This window comes from Topomyia yanbarensis, chromosome 2 (assembly GCF_030247195.1).
Source record: "Topomyia yanbarensis strain Yona2022 chromosome 2, ASM3024719v1, whole genome shotgun sequence".
NCBI classification, from domain to species: domain Eukaryota; kingdom Metazoa; phylum Arthropoda; class Insecta; order Diptera; family Culicidae; genus Topomyia; species Topomyia yanbarensis.
Window position 1 is genome coordinate 306662167 of NC_080671.1, and position 20635 is coordinate 306682801.

General features: G+C 41.4%; 1 protein-coding gene across 1 annotated transcript in view; it reads right to left on the reverse strand.

Annotated features, from left to right (window-relative positions):
• The window catches only part of LOC131683504 (neuroligin-4, Y-linked), a 181236-nt gene that overhangs the window by 27960 nt on the left and 132641 nt on the right, over positions 1 to 20635 (reverse strand). The window contains exons 9-10 of the mRNA XM_058965533.1: positions 16814 to 16965; positions 101 to 207 (exon numbers count right to left, since the gene is read on the reverse strand). Coding sequence (XP_058821516.1) covers positions 101 to 207; positions 16814 to 16965 — 259 coding nt within the window. The remainder of the gene's footprint in view (positions 1 to 100; positions 208 to 16813; positions 16966 to 20635) is intronic.

Sequence of the window (20635 nt, forward strand, 5' to 3'; positions counted from 1 at the left end):
CATAAAAACAGATCATCAATGTCACTGATCCACGTCCGTAACAAAACACAAGTCTGCGGTCAATCAGAAAATAGAATCTACGAAAGTCGCTAAAACTTACCTAGATTAAGAAATTTTTTGTGCACGCTTTCATAAGGTGTCCATTCGATGTTTTTGAACCGGGTCCTATCCCGAATGTGGTCATTCTCGAGTTGTTCGTTCGGATTCCTGAAAAAAAAAATAAAAGAAATTTAAGCGATAAATATCACCTCGAAAATTTCGGTCTTCCCTCCTAGTCAAATAGGGGGCGGATTTTCATTAAATGAATTTTTTCCAGAGATTTGACCTCTTCGAGCGGCTTTCCCGCCCCACCGCAATCCCATCCAATAATCTAGGGAACGTTTCAATTATAGAATAGAGCTGTCCCCTTTCCAACATTCCTTGCCGAAGTAGATTGCTGGATAGCCGACACAATCATAGAGCTCACAAAATGCTAAGAGGGTGATATTTAAAGATTGAAGCCCGTTTTGGATAAGTTATATATATGTGGGAGGACCTTTCTTTGCTATTTTTGGTAGATTTGCTTTGAGGTTTTGTGAACGAATATTGCTGTTCCAATGCAGAATAGGAAAAAGCACTTAGATAGGATGGGAAATCGCCCCCGGATTCATCATCGTCGAGGGATGAATGCAGGCTTAGTCAAGTGATGTTGCCAACGCTGTGGATCATATGGGATGAAGAAATCGGAACCTAAATTGAATATGTACTAGGCAGAACAGTTGGTCCCAGAAACTCTGACGGCTATTTTAGATATTAACTGTATGATGAGAGCTTGTCAAGTTTCACTTCGTTTGTTGTGTAGAAAGAAATTATATTAGAAGTTATCCTTTATTTGGGAAAAAATATTCATTACTGACGATATCGTTTCTCAACAAGAATTTAGTCGGTACCTCATATCTAAAATTAAAGAGTGAATTTGAAAAACATTAAAAGTCTTACATTAGGACTGCACTATAGCATAGGTTAATGCTTTAAGGCTGGAATCGCTAAGGATGCTAGGTTCGAATCGCAGCCAGCAGAACGGACCATTTCTTACGGGTTTAAATCTCCGCTATTTCACTTTTTTTTTTTTCGATCTGTTTCTCCTTTACCACTATATACGGTTGGAAACAGGCCAGTAGCCAGAATTTTGCTTGGGAGGGGGCTCAAATAATTTAATGCACAATATAATTAGATACTGTTACTTTAGTTGATCGACCAAGTAATCACAGAAAGGTGAAATTTTAGAAGGTGTTTTGTTGAATCTATTCCGAAACGACGATAATAATTAAAAATCCTTAAAAAATGTTCTCAGATACAATGAAAGCTCGTTGAAAAAATCATTTTTATGCGATTTTTGTAATTTATGTTTAACGAGTGTTTCAACAATAGATGTTCAAGAATTAAATCACCAGCCAATCATGTACTTTCGGTGTTGCTATAATATTTGAAATGCACATTTGATTATCTTGAAAAACTTCTAGATTAGATGCCTACAAAGTGCAAAAACACAAAGCCAGAATGCGAAGGTAAATGTCTACGCAAAATCCGCACATGATTTACGTTTCACTGCACACCAAATCGTGTTTGGTTGTGATGAACTGTTTCGGCGCAAAGTTGTAGTTTGTCACGTCAGCGCATTTTCGAAAGAAGAATAAGTCAAAATCTGGCTACAAATTTCTGACATGCAGGTGATTTGTGGATGAAGTGAATTTAGCACTTTCTGAACAACGAATGGAACGGTGAAATATGCTATGCTCGATGCTTTCTGACCCACGTGGATTTTGTGTAGGAAAACATGGACCAACTAAGTACTCTGGAGCTTCACACAAACAAAACATTTTCGGCAACTACGAAGCCACTTGCAGAGACAAATTCTATATTACATCCTACATCACAAACAAATATTTGTAGTTGGGAGAAAAAAAGACTATAACTAATTTATATTCAAACCCTGAAGATGAAAGAGTATTCCTTCGAAACGTTGGTCTTTTGCTAGTATGTTTGTCAGAAATTTGTGACCAAAAAAATTAAAGGGTTGTGTACAGGACACGACCACGGTGACATTAAAAATGTAGCTTTTTTCAAGAGCGTGCAAATGTATTTTATCTATCACACATATCGACTCAAGTTCTTGCTCACTCGCCTGTTTTTTATGTTACAATTTGCTATATACCCTCCCCATTAAAACATAATTTATTGAAGGTCTTTTAACGGTAATCTATTAATTAATCAAGTATCTCACTAGGTGATTGGCATTATTTGGCTAATCCATCTAGTAAAAATAGGCTGTCTGTCCAGAAAATATATTTAAAAGAAAAGTTCCATATTTAGAACCGTGACGAGGAAGCCCACGCCCAGCAACGGAAATATACAGATTCTTCATGAAATATGAAATTTCATTTTCCATTTAAATTTTCAATAATGTATTAATGAACTTAAGTAAACAATCTTAAGGTTAAGTATTTCTTGATCGATTAGTGGTGAAAAAAATGAAATTATTTGATAAATTACATTGTTATGCAACGTTCGCACTACCAGTTAAAACGGGTTTTATGCTATCTTGGTGACATTTTCTCTTGTTGCTAATTATTAAAACGTGTTATAACTCTGTAGTGTAAACATTGTATTATTAAACCAATTCTGCAGCGTTTTATGTTATATAGGTGTTTTATGTGGTAATAGGACTGACATAATTATATCTTCAGTACAGCGGTTTGTTGCATAATTTCAAACAGATATATTTTAAAATTTAAATTAGTATACCTAACCGTTCAATTTGTTGTACACTTTAAAACGCAATTAGAACTGTGTTTTAACTACATAGGGCAGGACAGATACTCTGACTGGATAAACTGGGAAAACAATTTTAAGTCCAGTAACGATTAAGACATGGCTTGAATTTGAATCGAAAAAGAACACCCGCCTAAACTGCTGCTGGGACGGTAAGTTCTGTTTTAAAATTTTCCGTTGTGTACAGTACGAAACAAAAGTGTTTGAAATTAGAAAACAAAAAGTTCTGCTGGGAATGTGATTGTTTCCGATGCAATTACACTCAGGTTTTTTTTACGCAGGGGATACAGGCCGTGCAAATGAAAACCGCCTAAATTAAAAAAAAAACGCGTAAATGAAAACCGCGGAAATTTCAAAATTCGCGTAAAAAATACCGCGTAATAAAACCTGAGTGTACTCCCCTATATAAAATACTACGCTGCTGAACAGTGCAATAACTACAGAAGCACGTTGTCAGATGCCTTACTGATAAAAAACATATAACCAAAATATGAAACATATGAAAACCAATAGGCTCTTTACCCTAGGCAGCTACAATGCGCCGTAAACATGGATTAACAAGTTACAACGCACACGCATGCATAAAAATAAATATATTTTATTCAAACGCAACACTCTTAAGCAGCACACACCGTATTGAATTAAATCCAAACCACCCCACCCACCCACTTTGCAAATCATTCTGTGGCACCGTGCTGGTACCCGAAAAATCCGCACACGGCCACCGCTGCCGAAAATGCATAGCGTCTACCGCTTATTGTAGTGCCCACACGCTGCAGCCATGATCTTACCCGTTCGACATAAGAACAAAAACTGATTCAAACGGGTACGCGTCACCTCTATTTATAAACTAACCGTATATGGTTTAGTCACATAGGTGCGAGTGTGTGCAAATGCCAACGTTGCCGAAAATCGATAGCGCTTATTGCATCGCCCGGAGACGATGTTGTTCGTATGAGACAAGAGCAACAACTGATTTAAACGGACATGCGTCGCTTCTATTTATGACTTTTCGTCTTTCATTGAGTCACTAAGCTGCCCTCTTTTGACGGCTGTGTCTGAGAAATCTGCCTCACGAATGGTAATTTTCCCGTTTTTCGTGAACTTTTTAATTTTACCAATTTCCAAAAGTCTACTTTTATTGGGGAGATATTAAATTATTACCAATATTTAAGTTAGGTGTTTCTGAATCGGTTGGTGTATGAATGATTAAAATCCATCTAGTAATATCGGAGTTATAAGCGTGCAAACCTTACATAGTTTCGTTACATGGGAGATAGTTTAGATTTTAGAATGACACCTAGCCCCAGATAGTGGAGTAAGACATTTTTAATGTCAAAAGGGATCTTAACTCCAAAACAAATTGGACGGTCTGGTTTCACGAGATTTATTGCGGGTTTTCAATAAAGTTGAAACACCAGATAAGTTTTCACTACACAGAGATAAAAATGAAAATAAAAAGGTTTAAAAAAATGAATAGAAACATTGGAAGGTTCTTTGTTTATTTACTCACGTTACTTGACGCTGATAAGCACGGTGACAAACAATAGGGGTCCTTTCCGAACAATGGCCCTCAAATTAATATTAAACCGCGACCCAAACTAGTGTGAATAGACGAGTGAAAGGGTTCTGCAGTGACTAGCATTTTAGTTTTACCCAAGCGGCACTGTAAGTAAATAAACAGCCATTTCTGTGGTTGTCCGACCGGGTTTTCATTTACCCGCTGTGGATGCCGGTCGCGACTGTGACGGTGTGTTGAACCGGGGATATTTTTCAAGCCGTAAAAAAACCGTGAAAAAAGTAGAAAAATTTTCAGTTGTCTACGTAGAAGCGGAAAAAGATAGTTGCGATTCTGCTTGCCTACAGTGTGTCCCAAAATTGTGGGAACGCTTCGAAAATGTCGACGTTGTAGGGGCGTTGTATGATGATTTTTCCTTTTCTTCACCTTTTTGCCTTTCTCATATAGAAAGGTTATGCAATCACTCTGAAAAACGTCAACCTAATCCCGACCCGGAGGGCCGAGTGTCATATCCCATTCGACTCAGTTCGTCGAGATCGGAAAAAGTCTGTATGTGTGTATGTATGTGTGTGTGTATGTGTGTGTGTATGTGTGTGTATGTATGTGCGTATGTGTCAAATAATGTCACTCATTTTTCTTAGAGATGTCTGGACCGATTTGCCCAAACTTAGTCTCAAATGAAAGGTGCAACCTTCCCATCGGCTGCTATTGAATTTTGGATCGATCGGAATTCTGGTTCCGAAATTACGGGTTTCAGAGTGCGGCCACACAGAAATTTCTTATAAAAACTATAGGAAAAATTAATAATAGAATTTTTATTTTTGATGCTAAATGTATTCAAGGTGCATAAAACGTCGAGATTTGATGCAAACACGAAAAAAATTTGACGAAGATTCACTTTTTTGGATTTTGCACATTTTTGCCTTTCTCATATAGAAAGGTTATGCAATCACTCTGAAAAACGTCAACCTAATCCTAAATAATTTTTTTTTCGACTCGCATAAGGTTTCTGGATTTTAACAGGGGCGTAGTTGATGGTTTACGGAGAGGGGTTACGCCCCCCCCCCCCTCTACTGTTCACTACCCTCCTTTAAAAAACTCCTTAAATCACCCCTCAGACCACCACCTCATACCCCTCCCTTTCAACCCCATCATCTTTAAACCACCACTACATTACAAAGCATACCAATTTAAGCTGGGGAGTCGTTCGTTCATGGGACTTTCGCCCTCCTCACATACCCATCCCCGCGATCACTTCACAGCGAAGTCTGAAGTCTCTCGGAGTCATTATAGACGACAAGCTGACCTTCGGCAGTCATGTCGACTATACGTGCAAGAGAGCGTCGACTGCTGTTGCGGCACTATCGAGAATGATGTCCAACAGCTCAAAGGTGTGCGCCAGTAGACGTAGGTTACTGGCAGGCGTTGCCGTATCTATCCTCAGGTACGGCGGCCCGTCATGGTCAAGAGCACTGAGGGTAACCAGTTACCTACAGAAACTGGAGAGCACCTACCGCGTGATGTGCCTCAGAGTGATATCTGCCTACCGCACGGTATCACACGATGCATCCTGCGTGATAGCGAGCATGATGCCAGTCGGGCTGGTCATTCGGGAAGATGAGGAGTGCTTTGAGCTACGTGGAAATAGGGGAGCCCGCGAGCGCATCAGGGCGACCTCGGTCGCCAGATGGCAGCGTGAGTGGGACAACTCCTCGAAAGGTAGGTGGACTCACCGGCTGATACCTAGCATATCGAGCTGGGTGGGAAGACCCCATGGGGAAGTTCACTTCCACCTGACACAATTCCTGTCAGGCCATGGCTGCTTCCGTCAGTACCTCCACAGGTTCGGGCACGCGGAGGTCCCAGTCTGCCCGGACTGCCCAGGTGTAGATGAAACTGCCGAACACATACTGTTCGTATGTCATCGGTTCGACGTCGAAAGAAGAGCAATGCTTGACGTCTGTGGCTGGGACACAACCCCTGATACCCTTATTCAGCGGATGTGTCAATCGGTGGAGAAGTGGAACGCAGTCTCGGCTGCTACCATCCAGATTGCCAGTAGGCTACAGGTAATCTGGTGAACCGAGCAACAGACGACGGGCACGGCTAACTAGTGATTGGTTAGCTGGAGCGAAAAAGGCCAAGCGCAAAATAAGAGAGTGAATGGTCTGTTCATGCCGAGGCAGGTTGGCGCAGCGAATGGCAACCGCGTAAGGGGTAAACCCAGCCACCCCGAAGCAAGACAGAAGAGTGAGTGTATAGGCGTATAAGTGGACTGCCTCATGCCAAGACGGGAGGGTCGTAGCGTAGTATGTTGGAACTAAGCTATCGATGCCTCATGGCGTGGCAGAGGAGTGAAAGGGTGAGCATCCAAGTCAGTCTCACACTGCATGTTAAGGGTGAGCATAAAAGTCAGCCTCACAGGTTGGTAGAGGCTAGCATAAAAATCAGCCTAGCAAGGAATGAAAAAGGTGAGCACACAAGTCAGCCTCGCATGGTATGTCAGAAGTGGGGCCTAAGAAAAATGTCCCACATGGGATGCCAGGGGGAGTGACAAAGGTACAATAGAGTGGCACGATTGAGAGTGAATCAGGTGATAGGGTGAGCATCCAAGTCAGCCTCACATGGTATGGGTAGGGCGAGCACAAAAGTAAGCCTAGCAAGGAATGAGTAAGGTGAGCACAAAAGTCAGCCTCATGTGGGAGTGTTTGAGAGTGAATCAAAGTGCGATTGAGAGAGCACCCAAGTAAGCCTCATACAGGATGTATGAACGCGTGAGTGAGAGTGAATGAGTACATTTAGTACAGCCATCCCCCAGAAGTAATACCGAGAGGTAGTTCCTGGGAGGAATGATGGCGGAGCCCAATGGAGTTTAGTCGGTATTAATGGCTGGTCACCATTCGAGTCCGACACGCCCCCAGTGCACCCCGTGCGGTAGATTGGACCCTACCAATAGCACGTGTACTGGGCTAGGACATAAAGGTCTTCTCCACTGTAAAAAAAAAAAAACATACACATCCCCGCATGACAAAATGAGTTAGCAAGCAGATAACATTGATCTAATGCTGATTAGGCTAATGGCGTATGATATTTTTTTGTTTCAAGTGTTTCACCGTCGACACGTAGCTCATCAAGTTCGTGGCTGGCATGCCATTGTGTATAAGTGCAAAGTGTACTAAGAATGTAATGGACATTTCCACAATTATGTTGAACATAAAAAGCCTCCGTGCCATAGTTTAGAGAAATGAGAAAGGCACAATTGCACCGCTAGGTGGATTAAAACAGGTTTTTCCCATTTGGGTGGATGGTGGTCGCTAGTAGCGGTGACCCGGGAGGGTCAAGTAAAAGAAGAATTGACGTTCCTGCAGATGACAGGTAGAGACGGCGTATCATTGCCTAAAAACCCATTCATCGTCGGTAAATCGGTGTAGGTTACCGCTGGAGGTCCAATTGAAGGTGTGAATACCGAAACTCAAGCGACACGGTATACTCTTCGAGTTCGGAACCCCGTCTAAGTTGCTAAGTTACAGAAAACGACCCAGCTCATTGACGGCACTGAGCAGATGCATAATTTCCTGCTACGATCTGGAAGCCGAGAAAAGAGTGAATACGCCACCGCTAATCTTGATCTTCTGTAAGACCACATACCTGGAATACATTAAGATCGGTTTACTTCGCGTCCCTACCTGCCCATACTTCCCGAACCCGATGCTCTGTTACGGGTGCTTCAGCTACGGCCATATACGCGTTCGATGTTCTGGTCCTCAGCGATGCTTTAACTGCTCGAAAGAACAACGTGGCGAAGAAAAATGTAAAGAAGCTACGTACTTTCGGAATTGCGAAGGCAATCGCAGTTCAACAAGTCGTGAATGTCCGATTTACACAAAAGAAGTGGATGTCATCAAAATTAAAATTCGCGATAATCTTACATTCCCGGAAGCTCGCAAACGAGCTGAACAGCAAAATCAAGGAAGCTACGCCCAGGCCGCAGCACAACCAAGCGAAATTCTGAATAAACTAAAAGAGCTGGAGCTGACAATGAAGAGGAAGGATAAGCAGATCGCAAAACTTCTGGCGGAGACCAAACGAAAGGACGAAAAAATCGAACAAATGATGGCGTACATACACCAGATGAAACAACAGTCCGCCAGCCAAGAAAAACTACAGCAAAGTAAAGAACAAAAACCAACGAACCAGACAGCCGGGCCAAAAACAAGAACCAGCAACAACTCGCCAGCAGTTAACACGGATACGAAACGAGGAAGAATGCAGAAACAACACACCCCGTTCAGCAAACCCACGACAACCTCACCGGATAACTTGAGCCAACCACCAAAAAGCACCATTCAGACGTTGAAATTCAGATTACCGAAACGCCTCCTAACCAGCCTCTTCGATAATTTTCAGTTTCATTATCGCTTGGATACAGAAGACAACCCACGCGTGAATTTTGAGAACGAGATAGATCGATTTGGAAGTGAGGAAAGTGTAGTACTCCTTCCAACGCAAGCACAGTAGGATATAGGAACTATCTGTCATACCTACTCCAAACCTTTGATGGTGAATTCACCTCTGTGGCCGATAAGGACACTAATATCACCACTCCAAATCAGCAAATCAAAAAAACCCCGATCAACAAGCAAAAGGAAACCAACAGAACTACGCAAAGCCTTTCCTCAGTGTCAACCGCAGTCGATGATTTTGGACAAAATAGTGTTGTTTGTGCCGCAACAGTTGGCTGGATCTTCGTCAGGTCAGTTCCAAAAATGTCAATCCCCATGCAGATACTGTTGTGCCTACCATTTTCACAGGTTCGACTGACGTAATCGATCATTCACTTCGCCCCATAACCTCGCCCGGAGAAGGTCCATCGAGATACCCGTACCGAGACGGAACAATGCTAGCTTCGAAAAGGCAATTAAGAAAAACTGCACAAAGTCTTTCCCCAGTGCCGATCGATGTCGGTATTTCTGGCACTACGAGGCTAGACGTCTCCCAGGTCAATCACTCCACCGCGAACCGTTCAGCAGGTACTGCTCGGCCTACTATATTTGCAAGTAGTCCGTTAACTCCTAAAGTTCATCCATCATCCAATCGTGCAACTCTTTGACCTGATGTTAGTACATAAAAAAACACCGCGGGGTTCGATGAGTCGACAGTAGCAAAACCATAAACATTATATTACACAAAGCCTTACCCCAGTGCCGGTAATTATCGGTAGTTCCAAAGATAGTAGTCTCGACAGTGGCTGATACTGTAGGGCAAGACGTCCCACAGTTCCGTCTTTTTTCCCAACATCCGGTCATTGAAAATACTGCGGAATTATTCTCCGTTCCAGATGCGACGGCTGCACTATCCCGGTTTGGGGAAGAAGAGATGAAAGTAGCTTCCCCGCTTCCAATCATGGAAGGCACTGATCGGGGGGGAAGGACTGTCCCTACCTCTCAGATACACAGTCTTTACAGTCTCCTCCTGACTTTCCGCTGGTGAACCATCATCGAGTGAAAGAGCACCAAGTCAGTAGAATCTGCTTCAAATAACTCCTTCTGTTTCACGCTGCAGTGGAATCTGCGTGGACTACGAGTGAACATCGATGAATTAAAGCAGCTAGTTGCGGAACATAATCCGTTCATAGTTGCACTCTAAGAGACAAAAACCAACAAAGCAGTTGTAGCACCGGACCTCTTGGGTAGAAACTACAGTTTGCTTTTGGAGTCCAAAATCGATCATTACTGGCAACACGGTGGACTAGCGATACGAGAGGGGATACCGTTTGAACGAGTGCAAACTTCCACCAGTTTGCATCTTATCGTTGTGCGAATTCACAAACTGATCCTAGCAACGGTTGTATGTATATACGTCCCAAATGCCCAACAATGCCAATCTGTTTTTAATGGACGGACCAATAATATTTCTAGGCGATTTCAATGCCCACCACTTAGCGTAGGGGTCATAGTCAACTAACGCGCTCGGTTGGTTCATCATAGAGATTTGATCCGGTCTCAGGTAACACGTCGGCCATCGATATCTCATTTTGCTCTGAAAATCTCTGACCAGAAGGCTTACTTTTGCGAACACTACCGGATACATATAACAGTGATCATTTTCCGATAAGAATCTCCATCCCAGGATGGTCATTAGCTACGACAACTCGACGCAAGTGGCTTTTTGATCAAACAGACTGGCCTCTATACGAACTCAAATGTTCACTGAGAATGTCATTGAAGTAGCCATCACCACCTGTACACCACGATCCAGTGGTCTAGTTGGTTCCATAGTGGTGTCCCGAGGTGAAAGAAACCATCAAACAGCGACGCAAACATCTTCGAACCGTACGTTTTATGCAGACCACCGATCCTGAAAACCCCGCAGCTTTGAGAAGGTTCCAGGAGGCGAAGGCAACAGCACGGAGAGCGGTTAAAACAGCCAAACGACAGTCGTGGGAGGATTTCGTAAAGAAAATCTTACCGAACAGCACGACTACTGAGCTACGGCGCACAGTGAACACCCTGCGTGACGGTCGACGTCAGCACACTTTGATACAGCTATCCACCAAATTTTCAAAAACAAAAACGAAACGAACGACAACGTATAGACCGATCACCCGACTCCAACGAAATGTATAATATCGATATCACCATTGACGAACTATTGTGACGCTAGATAAAGGAACGAGTCTTTCTACAGGGCCTGATATGGTAGGATATCTCATGCTTCAGAGACTTCCGCTGTCCGTGAAAACGATCCTCCTCGAGCTACTGAACAATGTCTGGCGTAGCGATGTATTTCCAACTTGCTGGCGGAATGCTCTTATCGTTCCTATCCCAAAACCGAGCTGTAACGAATCCGGACCTGCAGTCTTCCGACCTATATCGCTAACTTGCTGTATGGCAAAGCTACTTGAACGGATCATCAATCGACGTCTGATAACTGAATTAGAGTCAAGCGGGCGACTCGATAAGCGACAACAAGCTTTTCGTTCCGGGCATGGCACGGAAACGCATCTCGCTGAACTAGAGAAATCATTGCCAATAGTGGATCTAATAGCGTCTTTGGACTTATCGAAAGCGTACGACACGACATGGCGATATGGAATTTTGCGTGGCCGTATGATGAACCTACTACAAAGTTTCCTGTCTGAGCGGATGTTTCATGTTTGTGTACGAGGAAAACTCTCGCGCGTCCATAATCTGGAAAATGGAGTTCCGCAAGGTTCTGTTTTGTCAGTAATGCTATTTCTCGTCGCGATGCAGCCAATCTTCAAAGTTGTTTCAAATAGAGTGGAGATACTGTTGTACGCAGACGACATCCTTCTAATTCTGCGAGGTAGAAAATCGGATGCGCTGCATCGTAAAATACAGGCTGTTGTTTATGCTGTTGACAAGTGAGCGAAAAGTGTTGGCTTCGCGATCTCTGCCACAAAGCCATTTTTGTAGCCCCAATGCGCGATACAATCCTTCGCGCAACATCACCGTCGACGGGGTCACCATTCCGTACACAAAAAACCGGCTACGAATTCTCAATGTTACTCTGGACCGGACACTGAGTTTCGAGGCACACTGAAATATGGTTAAGGCAGCATGCACATCGAGGCTACGGGTAATGAGCGCGATTGGTACCCCGCTTCCGCGTGGCCAATGGTCAACGTTAACACAAGTTGGCTTTGCGGTTGCGTCATTAATTTTTTTTACAGAATAGGACTAGTTAGCAGAGGAGGTGGAGCTAGCCTGCAGACACTTGCACCTGCCTATAATCGGATGATCCGTTTTGCTTCCGGTGCTTTCGTTACCAGCTCCATATCGTCAATCATGGCCGAAGCGGTTACTCTACTCTTCGACTGTTTGCAAATGACCGTAACAGTATTAACCTTCTCCCGGTAACTCGAGCATCTTCTCGTATTCAGGAACTAACTGGAGAACCACTGAACATAGTAGCACAACTTGTCAGTCAAGGACATCAACCATAGCACATATCAAAACTGTCTGTTGTATGGAATGTGAAGAAAGTCGTGAATGCAGGCTACCCTCCAGAAAAAGTTCGACCCGTTATCCAAAACATGCTAACCAGCCGATTTCAGCAAACGTCCGTATTCTACACAGACGGCTCCAAAAGCTACGATACTGTGGGTGCCGGTCTCTACACAGCTCCAATGGAACAATCGAGCAGTCCTCCAAAGCAGTAAAGCGTTTTCTGATATCAATGCATCATTCAAATGATGTAAAGCATCATTAATAAACAAACAAATAAACAAACCATTCATTTTGTTGATTCTATGTCTGTTATTCGTTATAGTTGAATTGTATTGCATTTAAATATTTATGTTAATCTGACAATAAACCTAATATAACAACAAACGGTGACGAAATTGTGATGAATTAATATCGCAATTGAAGTGCTCGGGAAGCTCGTTGAAACATCGAACCCTCGCTTAAATCGGAGTATTGGCAGCGTAATTAGTGTTACGCATTTCGATGTGTAGCAATGTCCGAGGGTGAAGAACTCGGTTTGGATCGTAGAGGTTGATTTGTTCAAGCAGATCGGCTACGTCGTATTCAACCAATATAGCGTGTCTACGTTCTTGCAAAATATGTAGTTCTAATAGCCTGCAGCCTGCCTAAATAGTAGCAGGTTCAACGGATCATTCCAAGGCAATTGCCGTAAAGCTAATCGTATAAATATGCGCTGGACAGCATAAATCCTTTCACTCCACGTTGTACCAGACGTTTGTAAATTCCAACTGCTAGCGAACCAGTGAGCAATATAATGCCATGAAACACAAAGCATCCCTGAATTCGCAGGAAATTTTGAACATATAATCCCGCGGTCGTTGCGTTTTGTCAATAGTCGCTGATAAGAGGTTGGTATAAGTTAGCCTTTCTTCAAGAATAACGCCTAGATCTTTTAAGTTTCAGCTGAATTCCAGCAATGTTGTAGTTGAAATTAAGCATGTCCTTTGTGCTATAAAAACTGATGACAACTGGTGTCAAAGACCCAGTTGAAGAATGTATCAGTGAGACACTGTAACTCACGGAAATTGGCTTCATTCTTTATGACAAGAAATATTTTCAAGTCATCGGCGAAACACAGTTTCCCTCCACGTATTAGAACGAAGACCTCATCGTTCACAAACAATGAAAATCGACACGGACCTAGTGTACTACCTTAAGGAATTCCGGAATTATTAGAAAACGGTTCAGACACGTTGTCACCAATTTACACGACGACCTTGCGGTGTACAAGCCAGAGATTCAACCACAACATCAGTGCGGTCAATGAGCTGGGTCATTTATAGCAGCTTGGCAACTTGGTTCAGGCTTCGAACTTGGAGGGTATACCGTGTCCCTTGAGCTTCGGTATTCGCACCGTCAATTGAAACACCAGCGACAACCTCAACCGATTTGCCGATAAAGAACGAGTTTTTGGGCAATGGTACGCTCTCTTTGCCTGTCAGATACCACATATCAGATACCGTCAATTCTGCGAATTTGTTCGTTGGGTCCATATATTCCGGCAAAACTACTTGCTTGGCGTTTCTGGGTTACCGGTACTAGCAACTGCTATATTGAATTAAGCCATCATACATTGCAAATTACTTTCTGGCACGGTCACTCCAACACCAAATGGACAAAAAGATAATAAAAAAAAGAAAGATCCTATCTCATTTGTCCCTTGAACTTTGACAATTTACAGGTGTTCCCAAAATTTTGTGGGGCGCTTTACATGAGTAGTGAAGAATCTGCTCGCTTACTTGCTACTCTAAATAGAAGCTAGAAAAATGCATCTTGCCAATTTTTGTTTTTTTCCGCTCACACACTTTTGGCACGCACTGTGATGTCTAATTATTAATACACACTGTTTCATTCCCAAAAATGATATTTTTAACTAATTTTGAAATTTCAACGTAAAAATCCGATCTAAAACACTCATTGTTTTGCATAAAAACATGAATATGACATCAATATTCATCAATATGCATTAAAAATGATCGTAAGGGGTGTTCAAAAAAATGAGAATTTTTTCAGTCATCTAGTTGAAAACAAAAACATTCAACGCATTCAGTATTTTTTTTTAAATGCATAATGTTTATTCTTCAAAAAACTTCAATGAATATTGGAGAAGGGGCCCTGGTCAGCCGTACGACGCAACTTAGTCGCGATGCTCTCACAAGAGCGCTGGACGGCACTGACGTCCATCTTCCGGATACGATTCCGGATCCTGGTGGTAAACTGCTTCGTATCCTTGGCCTGCCAATTATTTACACTAGGGCACTGAGGGAGCCGAAAAAATCCTCAATGGGACGGCACTGGGGAAAGTTGGTCGGGTTCCTTCCTTTCGGTACATACGGTATCTTTTTCTGCTCTAGATACTTGGCGTAATGGGAAGACGCCTTGTCTGCCTTGTTAAGAACGGCAGAAGAATTTTCTCAAGAGACTCCTCCTGGTACACTTGTATCAATCAACAGACCGCTCAATTTGAATCACGGCATTGGAATCCCTCTGTCCGATAAGGCGATGCACAGCATAACTTTTTCTTTCAAATTTATGTTTAAACTTACAAGTCGATAAGTCGGCCACACCCCCCGAAGTAAAGGATGTGGCCGACTTGTCGCTGGAAGAGTAGCTCCCAAGTAGCATTTTAAGTTTTATAGCGCGCTACAAGTGCAATCTTAGTTTTAAGAGGCTCTTCAAGAGTGCCTTGAAACCACAATTGAAACTTGGGCTGTCATTTCCTGGAATGTGGGTCTTCGAGAGGGGAAAGTAATTTTCGTCGTCCAGCACGAACGACGTCCTGCGGTTGTTTTTCGTCATCCATCGGCAATGCGATTTCACGACCGCTATCTGCTCGTACGTGCACTCGGGGGACCAAGTCTTCTCCGGACAGATGATGTCCTTCATCTTGAGGGTTCGGTGAATCAAGGTATTTTCGGCTGGCATCACGCAAACTCGTTCCATCCTTGTTGTCGAACAACTTTTTCAACGCTTCCTTCTTCTTCGTTCTTAGTCATTATCTTCGCCGGACGGCTGCTACCGGCCTTCCGCTTCACGCTCCGGAATGCCAGAATCCGGTAAACTGTTCTCGCGGGCACGTTTTTGTCTCGAAAGTGGTCTATCGTAAACTTTTTTCCACGTTGACCATACGTTTCATAAAACTGTACAACACGCTCGCGGAGTGCTTGCTGCATCGACGCTATCTTAGATTGAACTGACATCACCCAAGCGAAAAGAAACATGTCATCCATTTCTAGGGAGTCCAGAGAGGAATTCTTTTGGAGAGAAAAAAAATTATGCTCTTTACTTTAATTATATTGAATGGCATTCAAATCTTTCTCCTTTTTTATTGAACACCCGTTATTGGAGGTTAAACTTCTTCGATGATGGATTCTTAATAATCTTTAAAAATAGCAAAGCAACCACTTTCTCTCTATTAGTATTTTACTATTATAATTAACAAAAAATCTGGAATTCCTCAATTTAACATTATTCATAAAAGATTTGTTAAGATCACCAAATTGAATACATTTATCAAATAAATGCAATTTCAGTATTCCCATGAAATATTGCAAACCATTAAGACAATAAATTTTTTTGTACTGCCAGAAATTGTAGACGGTATCAATAGCAATTCATTTTTGTAAATAAATATATTGGCTATCGGATAGAATTTAAATATGTTTGCTTAATAAGCAAATTTTTTATGTTTATGCGTATTTTTGTGATTATTGTTAGAGAACAAAAAAATGTGTTCTTTTAAAAATTGTAGCTGGTATCCATTAAAATCGATTGGTGTAAAAAATATTTAAAGCTTTGCATTGTTTTCAATATTATTTGCTAAATAATATTTCTGCACTTATACGAAGTTTTGAGATTTTTTTACGAAATATCCATTCTTCCATAAACTGTAATTGACATCAATTAAAAATTATGGGTGTGTGATATAGTTTAGCAGAAATAAATATTGTCTGAATAATGCAAATAATATCTCCGGTTTCCGAATACTCAAATTACAAATAATCGAACCTGGCATGTGTAGCCTATTTTGAACCCCTTCTCAAGGTCCTTAAAACAAGCCGAACAGAATTAAAATTCATGAAGTTAGAACCAGGGCTAGATTGATTTTATAATTTCAACTTATTTCTTCATAATTCAAAGCTAATTTTATTCGACTTCCCGTTAATGGTTATCTTTCGGAATTTATGCTTCGCAATAACAGGTATACCCCGAGAACTAATTCATTATCGCCGTTAAGCACCAACCAATAAGACTCGATTTGTAGCATTTTGCGTTTTACCATGCATTAACGATGCGGTCGATGAAGTGCCGTTGCGATAAGCAATGTGGTTACCATTATTTGAGTGCGGTTGTGTTGCGGGAAATCCATTTACCGCTCCCATCTGCACCCTAGCTTAAGAATGCTTAAGAGCTCAGTTTCAACCGGAAAATCTAAAAAATATGACAAACCCATAATTTTCCCAGCAGTACCTACCCGGTGCGGATAAAGTTGGACCAGTAGATCATGACCGCTTCCGACAGCGCAATTTCGGATTTCGTGTAGTTTCTGGTGAAGTGGTTGAATCCTCCGACTAGCGGTGCTCCAAATAGATACGGCAGGTCTTCCCCGTGGATGCAGCCTTGTCGCTGAAAACGAGATAAAAATGCACGAGATGATGTGAATAAGTGTACATAGAGAATTCTCTGCGCAAAATTCCAATAGCAAACAGAGTTTTATATTTTTCCGCTGTGTGTTTATCTGCCTCGTTCACTCATCCGCACAAGACTAGGTATTGTAGTTTTGGTTGTTAGTTTCAAACATTCACTGATTTTCTACGCTTGTCATGGACCAACGTGCGCACCAGGAAGTCAGGCCTCGGCCAACGATACGCTGGTTGGTTGACGAGGAAAAAAAAGTCCCGTTGGCACAGATACGGTGAATGCTAGCCGGTCATGTCACAAACTGAACATGACAAATACTCTGCCATTTCTATTGGCACACGCTGTTATAAAGGAAAATATGCCATCACGTAGATTCATTGTCCGTGGTTGAAAAAAAAATCACGCTCGGTTCGTCATTTACGATTTGGTTTCAAATTTAGAGGCAAATTAAATCCGATTAGAGGTCTAGTCCGCGTCCTAGTTGACCTCAGTTTGAGTTTAACAAACATACCAAATAATTCGCTTGATTGCATTTGCATAAAAAAACCGACGTACGTTCCTGGACCACGGACCAGATGGGTTCGTTGCTGTCGATTCTGAATAGCGTTTTCCGTTTTAAACTCCGATTGAGTTTTTACGTGAAAATAATAAAAAATAGAGCATTACAGTTTAGGAACAAAGCGCTATCGCAATATACACAACATACAAAAACATCTAAAATCCGCTTAGAACGAAGTTTGATGGAATAGGGTATTAAACCTGTGTTCTCGTTTTAAGCTGGACTTTCACAGGCTTCCAACGTGTAGTTTTTGGTCGGAAAGTATGTTTCGTCAGCAAGAAGAAAATCGTTCTAACAAACATTCAAAATCTTTTTTTATTGGTGGCAATGCAATGTATTGAATAAGGATAATAGGTGGAACTCTGATTTTTTCACGTTCAGCGTCATAATTTGGACTAGCTCGACAATATGGACATCTGACCTGGTTTGTTTTCTGATTGAATCTCACCATGTATCAAATACGCAAACGAGTCTGACGCTAACAGAGAGTGCAGCAAAAAAGAGCAAATAGCGCCCCCATCAGAGCTGACACCGTCTTTCGTCGGTTCAGTGCGGATTGAAATGGATTTCCAGTAATGACATTCGAAAATTTCGGTAAAATTGAATAAGTTGGGTACAAGGAATGAACGCGGTCTGTCGATTGCAACCTAGGGGGCACATGAGGGTGGTGAGGACTTGGCTCCAATACGCATTTTTGTCATATTTGAAATAGAAATTAGAAAGAACGGAAAGATATTAACGAACAATCAAATAAAGCAATTAAGCAATTAAGAGATCAATTTGTGTAGTTTATACTGTATAAATTAGTATCGGCCTGAAATTTCACAGCCGCAAATTGTCACAAAATAACACGGCGCTGTTACCCAATAACCAGCAAAGGCACACATACGCTCGCCACATTATGTTGTGACAATTTGCGGCGGTAAAATTCGTAATGTTTTCGAGTGAACTCTCTCAGATTGCTCTGAGAGCAGATTTTGTTGATACTGGTTGCTGAAACCTATAACTTCAATGTAGGCTTAACGAGTGGTCAGACATGTCTGACGAAGAATTGGATGCTGAATCAGAGTTTGATTTGTAGTGATTTTTTTTATATTTTTACGACCATATTGCAATTCTTTTGTTTTCATGTCCAATTGATTAGAAATAAGTTCATATGAATTAATATTAAGCTTCTATGAAACATTGTAAACTGATTTGAAAAAATACTCGCATATTTTCCAAAATCTCACTTTGTTTTCATTTCAGAATCTTTCTCTTTTGATACTGATTAGGTTCGTTTTTTACCATATACACGAATTACTTGAACGTGCCGTAGTATTACTAGTTTAACAGACGCATTTATATGAGATACCAGTAGTACTTTCTTTCAAAACTATGAAATAAGAGTTTACCATGCGTTAAAACCTTATTGCTTTTTGATCGTTAAATAGTTTGTACTTGTTCTGCGGCTTCTAAGTTTCCAAAGTGAATTAAGATCAAAATGCACTCCAGCTCTAAACGCTTCCAGTAAAATGTATTTCAGCTTCAAATGCTTATTACGTTTTGATTGCTGGAGTTTTTCGCGACTTTCAATATATAGATTTTGGTCTGTTTGCTGCGGCTTCTGATTGGGAGCCTGATTTTATGAAAAACCGTTAATGTTCCGGATCTTCAAAGCCCCATATTTCCGGCCACAAGTGCGTGCTGTCAATAAATTTGATTGCATCTTAATCGCTGGCGTTTTCCACAACTTTTACTTTTACAGTTTCTGAATTAGGCCTCAGATTTGATGAAAACCGGTAATGTTCCGGATCTTCAAAGCCTCATATCTCCGGTCACAAGTGCGTGCGGTGAACAAATTTGCATCTTGTTTCATTAAAAAATGCGCAACTTTTGGTGTATATATTGTCATATTTTTCCAGCGGCTTCCAATTAATTGCCTTTTTGGTTGGATTTTTACACTGTGCATTACGATGGGATAACGTTTTGAATATAACACTCGGGAAGAATCGCCTCGACTAACAATCTAGCGACTATATGAAAGTTAAAAACTAATACTTTCAGTATGTTATGATGTTGTTTGCTCCTTTTTGGTCCTTAACGAGTTATTTAAGATGGAAGTTACCTCAAAAATATCGTAAAATTTGGAATATCTTTTTAAATTCAACAGATAGGAAGGTAACTATGTTCGGCAAAAATATGTGTTTCGATACCGCAAATAACTTTGTGGAAGATTCCAAGAAGATAGAAGAATGTCTAACAAATTTATCATGAAAAAACTAATTTTAAGGGGTCTTCCATATAATGTTCCATAACTTGTAAACTATTAAAGCTAGATAAATGATGTCTTCAGCAATTTATTTTGCAGTAACATTTGCTATAACTTTGCCGAAGATACAAAGTCTCTATTTTAATTAGTTCGGAAAATAAATTTCGTATATCAGTTATAGGTGAATTAATCACTTAACGGTATACTCCTGTAGATGCGCTATCATAAGAACAACAACTTCTTCGAACAAACTATACTTTAAAAGTCAACGGTTTGGACGCTATTAATTTTGAGCACGAAAACGACGTTTTAAAACACTACAATTTACACGGAGCCTATCTTAACCAATTGAACTGCTATTCCTTTGAACCTTTAACTTCCGACTTTCCCATTGTAAACCATCATTTACGGTATTCATTAAGCTGTTTAGCTCCTTTGGGTACTCGAGCCATGAAGCTCCGAGCTTCTACTCGAGTAGTACCCGGTGGTGCTAGTGGTGACTAAGATTTCCCCGGTGGAGGAATTTCTTGCGATACTGTATTTTGTAGAGCGGCCAAGACGGTGCTTCGACTCGAGCTACTTGATCTAGTTTTCGATGGTGCATTTGGTCTGCTCAACGGGCCAACCAGTAGTTGTCGAAGTCGGTCTGGCGATTCTGAATGGAGAGTAACTTTCGGCTAATCATTTGTCTTCTGCGAGTAGGAGTCGAGCTTAGGCATAGTTACTAAGATTCGCTCATCACTACCAGCATGTATCATGGCAAAGACAGACTTGCCCTTCGTTACCATAAGAACTTACAAAAGATATCTTTTTTACAGTTCAATGAAGGTTTTATATGAATAAAC